Source organism: Phocoena phocoena, chromosome 12 (assembly GCF_963924675.1).
Source record: "Phocoena phocoena chromosome 12, mPhoPho1.1, whole genome shotgun sequence".
Classification (NCBI taxonomy): Eukaryota; Metazoa; Chordata; class Mammalia; order Artiodactyla; family Phocoenidae; genus Phocoena; species Phocoena phocoena.
The window spans coordinates 38,034,498-38,047,459 of NC_089230.1; the positions used below are offsets into that span (position 1 = coordinate 38,034,498).

The 12,962-nt window shown below is 35.8% G+C and overlaps 1 protein-coding gene across 1 annotated transcript in view; it reads left to right on the forward strand.

Annotated features, from left to right (window-relative positions):
* Positions 1 to 12,962, forward strand: part of TRDN (triadin) — a 372,809-nt gene that overhangs the window by 94,345 nt on the left and 265,502 nt on the right. Inside the window, exons 5-6 of the mRNA XM_065888711.1 lie at positions 2,780 to 2,839; positions 12,635 to 12,688. Coding sequence (XP_065744783.1) covers positions 2,780 to 2,839; positions 12,635 to 12,688 — 114 coding nt within the window. The remainder of the gene's footprint in view (positions 1 to 2,779; positions 2,840 to 12,634; positions 12,689 to 12,962) is intronic.

Below are 12,962 nucleotides of genomic sequence, written 5' to 3' on the forward strand. Positions count from 1 at the left end.
TGGCCTTTTGAACCTAATCCTTCAGAAGATTCTAACTCATGTCTGATCTTCCTGTATGAGTTCTAGAATCTCTCTTTTATTCCTCTGAGTACCCAGTCTATATCTGTGGAATATAAACACACACACACACACACACACACACACACACACACACACACCTCTAAAGGAAAAATATTATTCTCAATGACAGATTTAGGCCTTTTTCAATTACAATAGATGTAACATTTCATATAAATTTTTAATTTAGAAAATTTCGTCCCATTTCTATATTCAAATTAATCCCTAACAAGAGTAAGAAATTATTTCTTAAGGATGATTCCCTTAGCACATGCAAAGACTACTCTAAATCTTTGGCATTTTACTTACTTTATCAGGCTGAGTTATACATGGCCCCAATCTTCTCCATAGCTTCTGTTTGTTTAAATAGGAGGGAGGAAGCAGAATGGTATTGGCAGGGGAGAATTTTGAGGGTTTTTTTTAATTAACTTGTAGAAAATTTAACCCTGTAGATGACCTGAAAAGGTCATTTGCCCACCCCTAGGACCAGACAAGTACTGTCTAAAACTAGTATAATGTGAGCCACATATATATTTAAAATTTTTTGAGTAGCCACATTAAAAAAATGTAAAAAGAAAAATACAAAATTAATTTTAATAACATGTATTATTTAACCCCAAATATTAGTCAGGGCTTAACCAAAGAAGCAAAAGTAGGAAATTATGCAGGTATATTAAGACATTTATTACAAGGAATTGGCCTGTGTGGTTGTGGGGACTGGCTGAGCCAATGAGAACCCATAGGACAGGCAGTCAAGAAGTGAAGATCATGGGTGAGCTGGAGCCCACGGGCATGGACCAACGCTGTCATCCACCCAAAGAATTTCTTCCATCTCCCAGGAAACCTCAAACTTGTTTTTGAGACCTTCCAGTGGAATCAGACAAGCCCACCCAGATGATCCAGAACCACCTTATTTAAAGCTAATGAACTAGGCATTTTAATTACATATGCAAAATACCTTCACAGCAACTTCTAGATTAGTGTTCATTTGAATGATTTGGGATAGTAGCCTAGCCAAGTTGACACATAAATAAAACCATCACACTCAATATGTCCAAAATAATATCATTCTATATGTAATTAATATAAAAATTAATGAGGTATTTTACATTCTTTTTATTAAGTCATCATAATTCATTATGTACTTACACTTATAGCACATCTCAATTTGGACTAACCACATATCATGTCTTTAATATGTACACATGTCTAGTGGACACTGCATTGGAAAATGTAGGTCTAGACAGTGACAAAGAGTGTTTGGACTGTTGCTCTAAAGATACAAGTTCCCAACAGGAGTCATTTCACAATATCTAAAGACATTTTTTATAGTCATGACTGGGGATGGGGATGGGGGCTAGAAGCATCTAGTAAGTAGGGATGCTGCTAAATACAGTGCACAGAGTAGCCCCACTCCACCTCCAAATAACAATTTCCCCAATCTAAAAAGTCAATAATGCTAAGATGAAGAACCATGCTTTGGAGTAGGATTTGGAGACATAGGGAGGAGATTACTAATAATAATAATGAGGAGAAGGAGAGAAGCTGGAAGCTGGATGTTTCTAAGCCCTTGGGATATCTTTCCTGGTACCTTGAAGCCTTTTTTTCACAAATGTAATTGAATATCTTAACTCTTTTGTATCTCTATTGCCATTTTCAAGGTCAAGGATGGGATAAGGGTAGAGGAGTGGCCTTATAAATAGTATGACTGATTAATGGGGAAAATGAGGGGAGGAAATCTTCACAGTGGTGATTATTTCTTTAACTGGTGAATGAAAGTCAGTAACTGTCTTTTCTGAAGATATTTAGGATTTTCCTATAGTTGATCTTGATTTTAGACTTCTAGAAAAATTATAAAAATGCAAATTCAAATCTACAAATGGAGAATTTAGAATATATACAGTAATTAGCACCATCTCAGACCATCTGTGGAATAAAGTTGTGATAAATAAATAAGTAAAACTCATTAGCATTTTTCTAAGAAAAACCATGGTATTTAAGATTAAGTCACTTTTCAGAGGTAGTAATCATATTTGTAAACTCTAATCTCAAATTTACTTCTATCCAAATTAACTGCAACTTCAGAATTTATTTTCTAAGCCTTGGCAATGTATGTTTACTGAAACTAGCAGCAGATTGAATATATTTATTAAAACCTGATATTTAGAAAAAATGTAACAACTAACATTCTATGAAATGTGTCATATCTTCATGCAGTAATTATTGGTTAAATGCAATGCCAAATTCTGATTATAAACATAGCTTAGAACCAATACTTCTGAGATATATTTCCTATTAGATAGTTGTTACAGTTCATTTCACAAATTCTTAATTTAATATGTAAAAACTAAATCTTCCTAAATCTAAATGATATTTTTTACTAAGGAGTCTTAATATGCATTGAGAGTAATTGAAATAGAACATAATTATAATTTGTGATCAGATTTAGCACTGAAAACAGTGGCAACATTTATTGATTTAAGTTTTTAAGCTTTTTCAATAACTAAATTTTAGGTAACTCCAATTTTTTCCTTGTTTCAATAAATGAGGGATTTATGTGGCGATATGTTACAATGACTCTTTCCTTTTAGATACCTTTAAATTTGTTGGCTAAAATAATTTAGACTTCATGCTGGAATTATAATGGTTAGGTCATAGCTATGATTTATATTTTGCACATTTTCAAAAAGAGTTTTTAAAAGTATATCCTATTTTTTCCTAGAAATACACAAAGAAAAGACTGAGAAGCAGGAGAAAACTGAAAGGAAAATACAAACTAAAGGTAAGTGTTAAATTTTGTGTTTATTCTATATTTTATATTTTGTATATTTACATGAGAAAATGGGAAGTTTTCATATTTAGTGCTCTTTTGCTTTAATTGTTGATAGTGTTTAAGTAAGTTTACTTCTAAGTAAACCCCAGGTATAAATATATAATATTTAATTACTGGAATCAAAAAAACTTCAAAATGTGTTACAATCTTTCAGTTATTTATTGATACAGTTGGCTTTTGCTTACTGAGATAGTACCACAAACATATTTTTTGACTTATTAGCAAACATTTTTCCTTCTTTAATCAGTTAATATAATAGATCAGAGTTCAATTTTTTTTAACTGGAATTTTTTTATGCCATGCTATACCTTTAAAATCTTTGTCATAGAAATGCAGTCATTATACTATCTCACTGAAGACTGCTATGGCCCCAGAGCTTGCTTACACAGCCTCAAGGGGTAGATGGACAGTGACAACATGATGATTAATATCCTTTTCAACTCAACTAAATCTAGTAACTGAAATCTTGCATTAGAGGGATATTACTAATGGCCAGCAGTGTCTTGCTCATCTTACAAGCACCACTTTTCTAAGAGTGACCCATGTAGTCATAAAACTTAAAAAGAAAACTCAAAGGAAGCACAAACATTCAATAGGACATGTTTCTAAATATGCCCAAGTTTCCCCAATGGTCAGTCTCACATGATACTGGGTGAGTTAAGACAAAAATTAAAATCTCATTATTACTGTATTTGTGTGATAGAGCTGAAAATGAAAGAATTTTCCTAGGATAAAAATTGAATGTTGCCTAATATTTATTATGTCAAAAACTGACTAGTACAAAATTACCTGCACAAACATCAAAGTTGCCAGTAATAGTTTCAAATAATAGAAGTTCTAATTAACCTGAAATTATACCAATATGTGAATCTACATTAAAATACCATGTTTTCTCTTTTAATATACTTCATGAACTTCCTTTTTGTGAAGACCTCAAATCATTCTACAGATATTATGTCTTTAATCCTAATATTTGAATTAGTTCCAGATTGGTCAGCCAATCCTTATACAACCAGGGACAATGAAGTTTACTCAACTGAAACCTATTTATATTTGTACTCAGGGAACTAATGTCTTATTTCTGTTCCTTTTCCCTTTTTTTTCGTTCTTAATTCCTTTGGTCAGGGAAATTGGACACAGCTCTTGGGTACGGATTGACTAAGCTAGCCATCACTGAACTGGTTATGTGTTTCTATCTGCTGGAGGTTAAACAGAAATTCAATTGGTTCCACATGATTGGGGAGTCTGCTGTTTTATCTTGCAGACTGTACTACTAATTTAATAGCAATGCTCCTGGAGTGGATGTTGTGATGCAGATGGTACCATTTGCGTTTTGGACTTGGCTCTATTAGAATCCTGCTGTTAAAAGACTGAGCAGTGGGCTGTAGAGTGGGTTTTTTAAACTAGTGAGTCTTGCATAATTAAAACAGTGCATTTGGCTGAAGTTTTTTTTTTTTTTTTTTGGCTGAAGTTTAAAATAAATTCCTCAAAGGCTGGGCTAGAGATTGGTACCTGAATATATTTCCTAAATAGATCAAATATAGTTTGGGAAAGTGAATGTTTCTCAAGAAAGAGAAAATGGAGCTTCAGCTGTTCAACAGTGAAATGGGCTTCAGAGATACTTTTTTCCACAATTTTTTGTGTGAATATGAACAAAAATTTCATTTTACTGCTTAGTTTCCTCATACAGGTAGAATAGAATAATGCCTGCTTTCTATCCCCAAGTAGTTCAGTGAAAATAAATGTGGTTTTATAGCTGTTCCTATGTCTAGATAAATACATGTTTTCTCTATGCCACATTCTGTCAGTTATGGTTATATATGATGGATAGTTAGGAATTTAAGTTGTTATCAAAGCATTTTGAACTCTTATAAGAAAAGATACACTATATCCAAGGTAATAGTAGCCCGAAATGATTATAGAGAAGCCAGCAAATATCAGAGTATAAAGAGATCTATTATGCAGAAGCTGATGTATTAACTTCTATCGCACAAAATGTCTTCATCCTTCCGTATTCTTTGTCCTGAAAGTTAACATCACGATTCACCCAAGTTATTCAAGCTAAAAAGCTAGGAGTCATTTTGGCCAGTAGTGGTACTCAATCCTGACTGGACTTTAGAATCATCTGGATAGGTTTAAATATATATATATATTCATGTGCAGACTCCATCCTGGTTCCATTAATGTTTGGGAGGTAAGGCTAGAATTCAAGTCAACCTCTTCAGATGAGTAGCCATCTCATTAATATTCTCAGTTAAGCACCTAACCTAGAGTTCAAGTATATCCCACAGGGGTTCTCTTTGACCAACCAGTATGTTAACATAACTTATACCTGGATGTCTTTAGGTGGGACCTGCACCAATCTCCTCCACTCTCATCACTACTGGAGTAGACATTTATTTATCTGCTTTATCTCTGAAGGCGTTTGAGTTACAATCCCTGCCATAGACTTGTTGGTCTCTTTCAATACCAAAGTCCAATCCTGCATGGCCCTTTGTCATCCTCTCTCTTAATTATAATTTGGTCTATTCTCACCCTCCTCTCCCATTACTATCCCCTCTACAGTCATCTCCCAATTAGGTTATGACAGTTACTTCTTAACTGATTTCCCTGCATTAACCCCTGAAAGCCATGCTAATCACGCTCACGGGCTTAAATCCATTTGTTGTTGTCACAGTGCTTTAGAGATAAAAGCCACACTGTCATGACATAAAAGGCCCTCATCATATGATCACTGATAGATAGCCAGTGGTCAGCTTTGTCCACTTTGCCACTTACCTTCCCTACTCTGCAAGCTCATCCACCCCCTGCATTCCCAGCTCTCCCCCTGCTCCCCTCACCACCTCACTCCACATCCCACCAACACCTCCCATGCCATAGGCAGGCTGAACTTTTGGGCAGTTCCTAAGCCAGCACTGCTGCTGTCTCATAACTCTGTACTTGTATATACCTGTTCTCTCTGACCATCGGCCACTTGGCAGGCTTCTGCTCATTTCTTTGATTCTCAGATGGAACATCCGTTCCTTCAATAGGTCTCCTTTGCTGTCCCTCACTCTGTGGGCATTCAGGTACTTCCTCCTTGCTACAGTTACATCCTTGCTTTCAGCCTTTAAAGCATTTTGACACCAAATTTTAATTGTGAGTATATTGATCTAGCTCACTGAGGGCAGGAACTGTATTTGTCTTTTTATATGTTCTAGGTTGATGTTGACATTTACGATTGTGTGTTTCCTTATTCGTGAACAAAGAGATTCAGGCTCAGTGGTCTCTCAGCTTTCTATCAGCTCTGAATTTGTGTCCTTATATTAAATTAAAAATCATTCTAATATCTAGCAAAGTGCCAAACAGATGAAACACATTCAATTCATGTTGAAATAATTAATGAATTAATTAATAAAGCATTCATTTTCTCTATTTTGTTAATATTTACTTGATTTCTATGGAGAACTCTTCCTTTGACAATCTGTGTTTATTTTCAAGTGTATACAATTATGTGGCTTTAATTGGGCCATTGTAATGTCCAATTTATTTGGTCAGAGGCAATTGAAGAATTTGGCAGTGAGCTCCATATTAAAACAAAAACTATCTGTAACATGTAATCATAAACACCCACAATAAATGTATAATAGTATAGGTTAAAGTAATACAGATTAATTTGGAAAGTGCAAAAAAAGAAAGATACAAGCAAAACTCAGTTCTCCAGAGAAAAATAGTAATTTATTTTTTTACTTTCCTCTGCTTTTTCCCTCCATGTAGTTACTCTTTTATTGCATATTGTCTTGTTTCTTTTTCAATTGCAAATTTTATTGTTGGTTTCGGACACCGTTTAGGCTTCTATTTAACTATTAAACATGTCAGTATACTCATAGAACAGAGTAAACCAGAAAAGACTAGAACCTGGTGATAAACATATAACTAGATGAGAGAATTTTGTCTCTCTAGGATGGCTCCTAGCCAAAAGTAGGGCCTTTTAGGCATTCAGAGCAATAGGTGTCTGCTACATCCACCTAGGTTATCAGGTGTTTCGCTGAAGAGCTGACCCCTCAGGCACAGTGAGGAAATTTACACAGCAGAGTGTGTGCTGATGAATGGCATGTAGTTAACATCTGAGTGGCCCAGTTGGTGGGAATGGGGGAGTGTCCTGGCAGACAGATGGTATAAATAGAAAAACTTGCTATAGCTGTTAGGCAGTAATACATGTTAATTTATTTATTGTACTTACTTTGTTCCAAACACCATACTGGGAACTAAGATGCCAACTCAGGTGGCTAGGTCAGGGGTCAGTCCTCAAGGAACCAGGTGGGAACTTGGTTGAAGGAGCACAAGAGAAGCCCAGTGACTAGTGTTAGTGTTCGTTTCCTAGGGCTGTTGTAACAAAGTACCAAAAACTGGGAGGCTTAAAATAACAGAAATGTATTGTCTCACAGTTAGAGAGGCTAGAAGTCCAAAGTCAAGGTTTTAGCAGGGTTAGTTCCTTAAGAGGGCTGTGAGAGAGAATCTGCAGGCTTTTCCCAGCTTCAGGGGCATTTGCTGGCATTCACTGGCTTATAGATGAATCACTCCAGTCTCTGCCTTTCCCTTCAAATGGTGTTCTCCCTGCATCTCTGTCCCTTCTTGCTGTGCATATTTGTCTCTGTGTCCAAATTTCCCCTTTTCATAAGGACACCAGTCATATTGGATTAGGAGCCACCCTACTGACCTGATTTTAACGTGATTACCTCTTATAAAGACCCTATTTCCAAATAAGATCACATTCTGAGGTACAGGAGGTTAGGATGTCGGCATATCTTTTCTCGCTAACGTAATTAAACCCATAACAGTATCACATGCACAAAGTCAGCGGAACATTTTTCAAAAGGGTTAATAGAGAACAATCACCCTGATTGACTGGTTTAGGATCCTTTCTGAGAAACAATTATAGGACCGGAATCGTAGGCTGGCAAAGGCATAGGGCTGAAGATGAGGCTCAAAAGCCAAAGAGGGCAGGACGTTAAAATGTATCTAAATATCCTGGAGCCCTTTGTGAAAATGCTCTCAGAGCCCACAGGTTAATTTAGTTAGCCTGTGTTGTATAAATTTACTTTTGCCTTCTCTCAGCTGTACTTAATTTTCTCCTTAAAGTACAAAATATATTTTATTTTCTTCTTTGGCTGCTGTGAATGATAAACCTGTAAAATGAGAAGGAAGGCCCTGTACAAAGCTATGTATCTCCTTCTGCATAGCGATTGTTTGCTTATGAGGAAATCATTATGGTTCTGACTATGGCCATGTAGCCCCAGGTGAAGGGGCAATTACCCATACAATTAAATCAGACTTGAAAGTAAAACTAATCCTTTAGAATTAAAAAAATCTCTTTTGTGATTGAAAGCATATGTATCAGATGAGCTTTGTAACTTTAGGTAATTTGCCTAATCTTCACTTTAATACATAAACAAATGTAATTTTATTATGAAAAAGAAGTGTGTGCATTATTGTAGGATAGATTGTAGATAACATGCTTGGAGAATCTAGTCAGTATACTTCGGCTCATAAGAACAAGTCTGCCCAGGATGTGGGATGGACAAGGCAGCATAAGCTTGTGGGGAGAGTACTAGTTTAGCAACATAATAACTGAATTCTTCTTCTACTCTGCCATGGACACTTATGCGGCTGTATTTTCTTATCAATGGACAAAGAACTTCAGGCTAATAGATCTCTTAGGTTCCTATCAGCTCTAAAATTGTGTACTTATATTAAAGTAAAAATGATAAATTCTTCCTTTAAGAAGAATGAATAATACAATCTTTGAGAATTTTCTCTACTCAAGAATGCTTTTCTACTGAGTTCATCATTATCATATAAAGTGTGTAGATCATTTTGTCTTAGCACAGAATGGAAATTCGACAAAAAAAGAAACACAGAGATATACACTAACCAAGAGTACATCTGGCATTTTTGTTTAGTGGTGGCTAAAGGATAATTGTTTTAAATGGTTTAAAATGAATATGTATCTTGCTCTTTCATAAAAAATGATGAATTGAAACATGGGTGTATATGAATTTTATGAAACTGTTTAAAATGTTGACCTATTTAAAATTTATAGACCACTTCAGGGCTAATACCTCTCTCAACAGCAGTGCCAGAAATCTGAGAAATAGAGAAATTAATTAAAAGAAAAATCAGCAACATCTATTACAGGTAGCTGTGCTCCCCAAAGTGTTTTCTAATGCAAAGGTGTAGTTGTTACATGCTTATCTATCCAATTCCTTTTGCTTCAGACACTCAAGCTTAGTCCAGTCCAATAGCTCTGAAGTCAAATACGAGGTTCCAGAGTTTCACTTAATTAAATTTTCTTGCTAACCATCAATTGAAGAATAGAGTAGCCTATACAAATCAGTACTTTAAAACTTTTGATGCCAACACTTTTGAGTTTTCGACTCAGAGCAGAGAGATCTGCAAAGGATTCTGACAACCTGGCCCCTAATGCCTGCTGCTTGGCCCCTTGAGCGTGTTTTGCCTGTTAGGAACCCAGGGTCAGGCGCACTCTGAACTCTGATACACTTCAGAAAAAGACACAGAGCCCGCCTGGGGGGTTTCCAGGGCCAAGAGCTGTGAAAGCACAGAGCACAGCTGGCAGAGTACCGGAGAGAGAACATATGGGGAGGGTGAGAGACGTGCTTCGCAGTTGAGCTGAGCTGAGTGTTCTGGCCAGGGAAAGGTCAGAGTCTGGGCAAGTGCAGGAACAGCAGGGCCATGCCAACTCAGATGGCAAACATCAGGGCCATTCCAACTTGTGTATTCCATTTGTTTTTAATTATCAGCATGCCGAAGGGAATTTTGTTTTTTGTAAATAAGGATGACAAACAAAGTAAGCTCTAGCAGGTGCAACAAGCTTATTTTGTCCTGAGCTAAAACTATCCTAGCTAAGATGTAACTTACCAAACAGAGCTGGTGACGAGGAAAGTACTTTTTTCTTCTTTCATATGAAAACTTCTGTGAGTTCTAAGCAAAGAGATGCATGAGCAAATGTAATTGTTGCATCAAATTATTTTTGTTTTAGAGGGATTATTAAGGCAGTTATTGATGGTGGCACTATTTTGATAAAAGCAATTTCAAAGCTTAGTGTTTGAGCTCAGTCTTGCCAAAGTTTGAAGTTTCCATCCAAGAAGCTTCAGTGGCTCCCTGCCATGTTGAACAGCTCCCTAGAGCGTGTGGTTCCAGCTGCTTCACTAAGCAGTATTATGGTACCATTTCTGAGGAGGATAATGAAATTCCAGCATACAGCACTGTGTCTGTAAATCAAAACTTCGACTGCGAGGAACTGGATTTTTCCCCAGGGTAACAGGAATAAGGCATTAATATGCTAATTTGAGCCTGAATTCAGACCTCTTGCTCTTTTGATTTTGTATTAATTCTCCCATTTATACCCATGCACACGTCAATTGGAAAATCCTTTAGTGGAATGGACAACCAGCTGTTGGAGGTGGCTGAGGTCTGGTTCTTCACAGAGGCAGAGACACAGATTAGGTTTTCTCCTGGGGGTCTTGCCAATCAGGGTTTCGAAAGCACAGCTTATCTCATGCAAACTTCCTTTCCCCTAGAGAAACTTTAGAAGAGGCTTTGCTTTTGCCAAGATTTTCTTTTGCTTTTCAGCTTAATTAATAGTGATCCAAAGGAACCGAAATAAGCTATCTGTGGTCATGTGTGAGTGCTGGTGTCCTACTCTTATTTTGTGAGATTTTTATATTGAACTTAGAAACTTAGAAAACCCAGAAGAACCATTGAATGTGGAAAGGAAAAATAATGTCTAGATGATCTACGATTTTTTTTTCTCTTCTGTTTCTCACTGGGTTTAAAGAAGTTTTAACAAATTGTAAAATATTTAAATGATTGGAAGCAAGCAGTGCGTATTATATCCATACAAATCATCAGTAAATAGAATTGTACTAGAAGATGAAAATAGCTCTTCTTATAATATTTTAGAATTTCCCTTGTTCAAGAATACCTATTAAGAGTCCACTGTGAGTCAGACACCATGTGATGAGCCAGGATACAAAAATAAAACAATATGGCATAGCCCCTAAAGAGAGTTCACCTTCTTGGGAGTCAGATTTATGAACAATTGCTGTATTATTACTTAATGGATAAGATAGAATTATGCACATGGTGCAGTTGGCATATGGAATAAGTAGATATCAACCAACCCTCTGCAGAGGAAGAGACATTTGAGCCAGGACTGAAAGGGTACATGGAACAGAGGAAATGTGGGTGTGGGAAATCTAAGTGAAGGCACAAGCAGGCAGAGATACAAAGGCATTAGGAGGGCATGTGGCATGTTTATGGAATCCCAAACATTTTGTTATAACTGGAATGTAAAGTTCAAGGGGAGATTCCTGGTAGGTAAGATTGGATTGATAAGCAAATGTCAGATCACTAAAACAATGAAATATTTTTATATTTGATATAGCACCTACCATGTGACAGATTACCATGCTAAGCAATGAGGGAGATACTAACACGTATCAGATCAATGGTATGATCAGATTTTCATACTACTACTCTGAGACTCAGAAAACTCAAAATCTAAGTGTTCAAGACACTATTCAGGATATTAGTGTAATAATATTTATAATAATAATATGCCCAAGAAGGACATCATAGTCCCACTTTTGAAATGGTCTCTTTCCCCTTTCTCTTTCCTACTCCCCTACTAGGTTAATTTCTTCTCACCTTTCACATCCTTAAATATCATTTCTACCAGCAGACCTTCCCCAAGCACGCAGAGTAGATTGGGTCTCATTTTATACATTGATATGCTACCCTGAATATTTTCTTCACAGCAATTATTCTAACTGCAGTTAACTACCTTTGGGATTATTTGTTTAGCATCCATCATCCATTAGCTTGTTGACATCATAATGATAGGGATGAAGTCTGTCTTGCCTAACGAAGTCTTTAGCACATAGCTGGTGCTCTTTCTATATTTTCATGTACATAAATGATAAGTAGGGAGTGTAATATTGGATAGAAGAAGATGGGTAAAAGGAATATTTAATAGGTAGGATTGCAAAAGCTTGGCAAGTGGACAAAAATGAAAAATAAAAGATGAATCCTGGATGAGTCCCAAGTTTCTAGTTTGGATAATTGGAGGTACCATTAATAAGAGCTATGACTGAATTATGGGGGAAGATTATAACTTAAATTTGAGCCCTACTATATTAATTAATTGAATCATAGCTCATATTGAATTAAATTTTGTTTTCTTTGAAAAGGTTTGGTGTCATTCCAGTTTCATTCCAGTATATTTTCAAAACCTACTTGCATGGAAATCTCCTGTAGAAGATAAACATATACTATCTAGATTGAGTGTTCTTTGCCTCAGGTTCAGAAGATTCTTTCTGTATTTTTGTCTTCACAGTTTTGGTGTTCCTCCAGTATTGAGCTGGGCTTCTTTGGCAGATAGCATAATACATTTTAAAACTTTTCCAATTCATTAAGTTGAAGTTAAAAATTTGGAAAAGTTGAGGGGTAGTCTTTGCAATCAGACCTGGTTTTGGTATGAGTTTGTCCTTGGTTATGAAATAAAAATAGAAATTTAAAATATCTATAATTATTTTAACATTTAAGCCTGTGTAAAACCTCATGCTAGTTAAAGAAAGATTTCCAAAGGCAGTAGATAAGTTTTTGACATCAAAGACTGCCATTCAATCATCTTATCTTTTATTCTTTTTATTTAAATGAAAAATATTGTCTATTCCTTTCCAGTTATACACAAAGAGAAAGAAAAAGACAAAGAAAAAGGAAAACCTGAAAAGAAAGGTATGGAGTTATTCTTATTGTGGTTTTTACTCATTGGTCTGTCACCGTTTGACAGTTTCTTCTTTGTGTCCGAACTTAGATGACCATGAATTAATTTTTAAAAATTGTATTATGATAATTTTCCTTAGAATTGAATGTGAAAAGAACAATTTCTTGGTTGAAGGAAATAAAATACTTAAGACTCTCAAACTGTTACCAATTTACTTTCTGGAAATGTATCAGTTTTTCCCCTGGCAATTCTGAGATTGCTTTAGCCAACAATGAGGATATTATT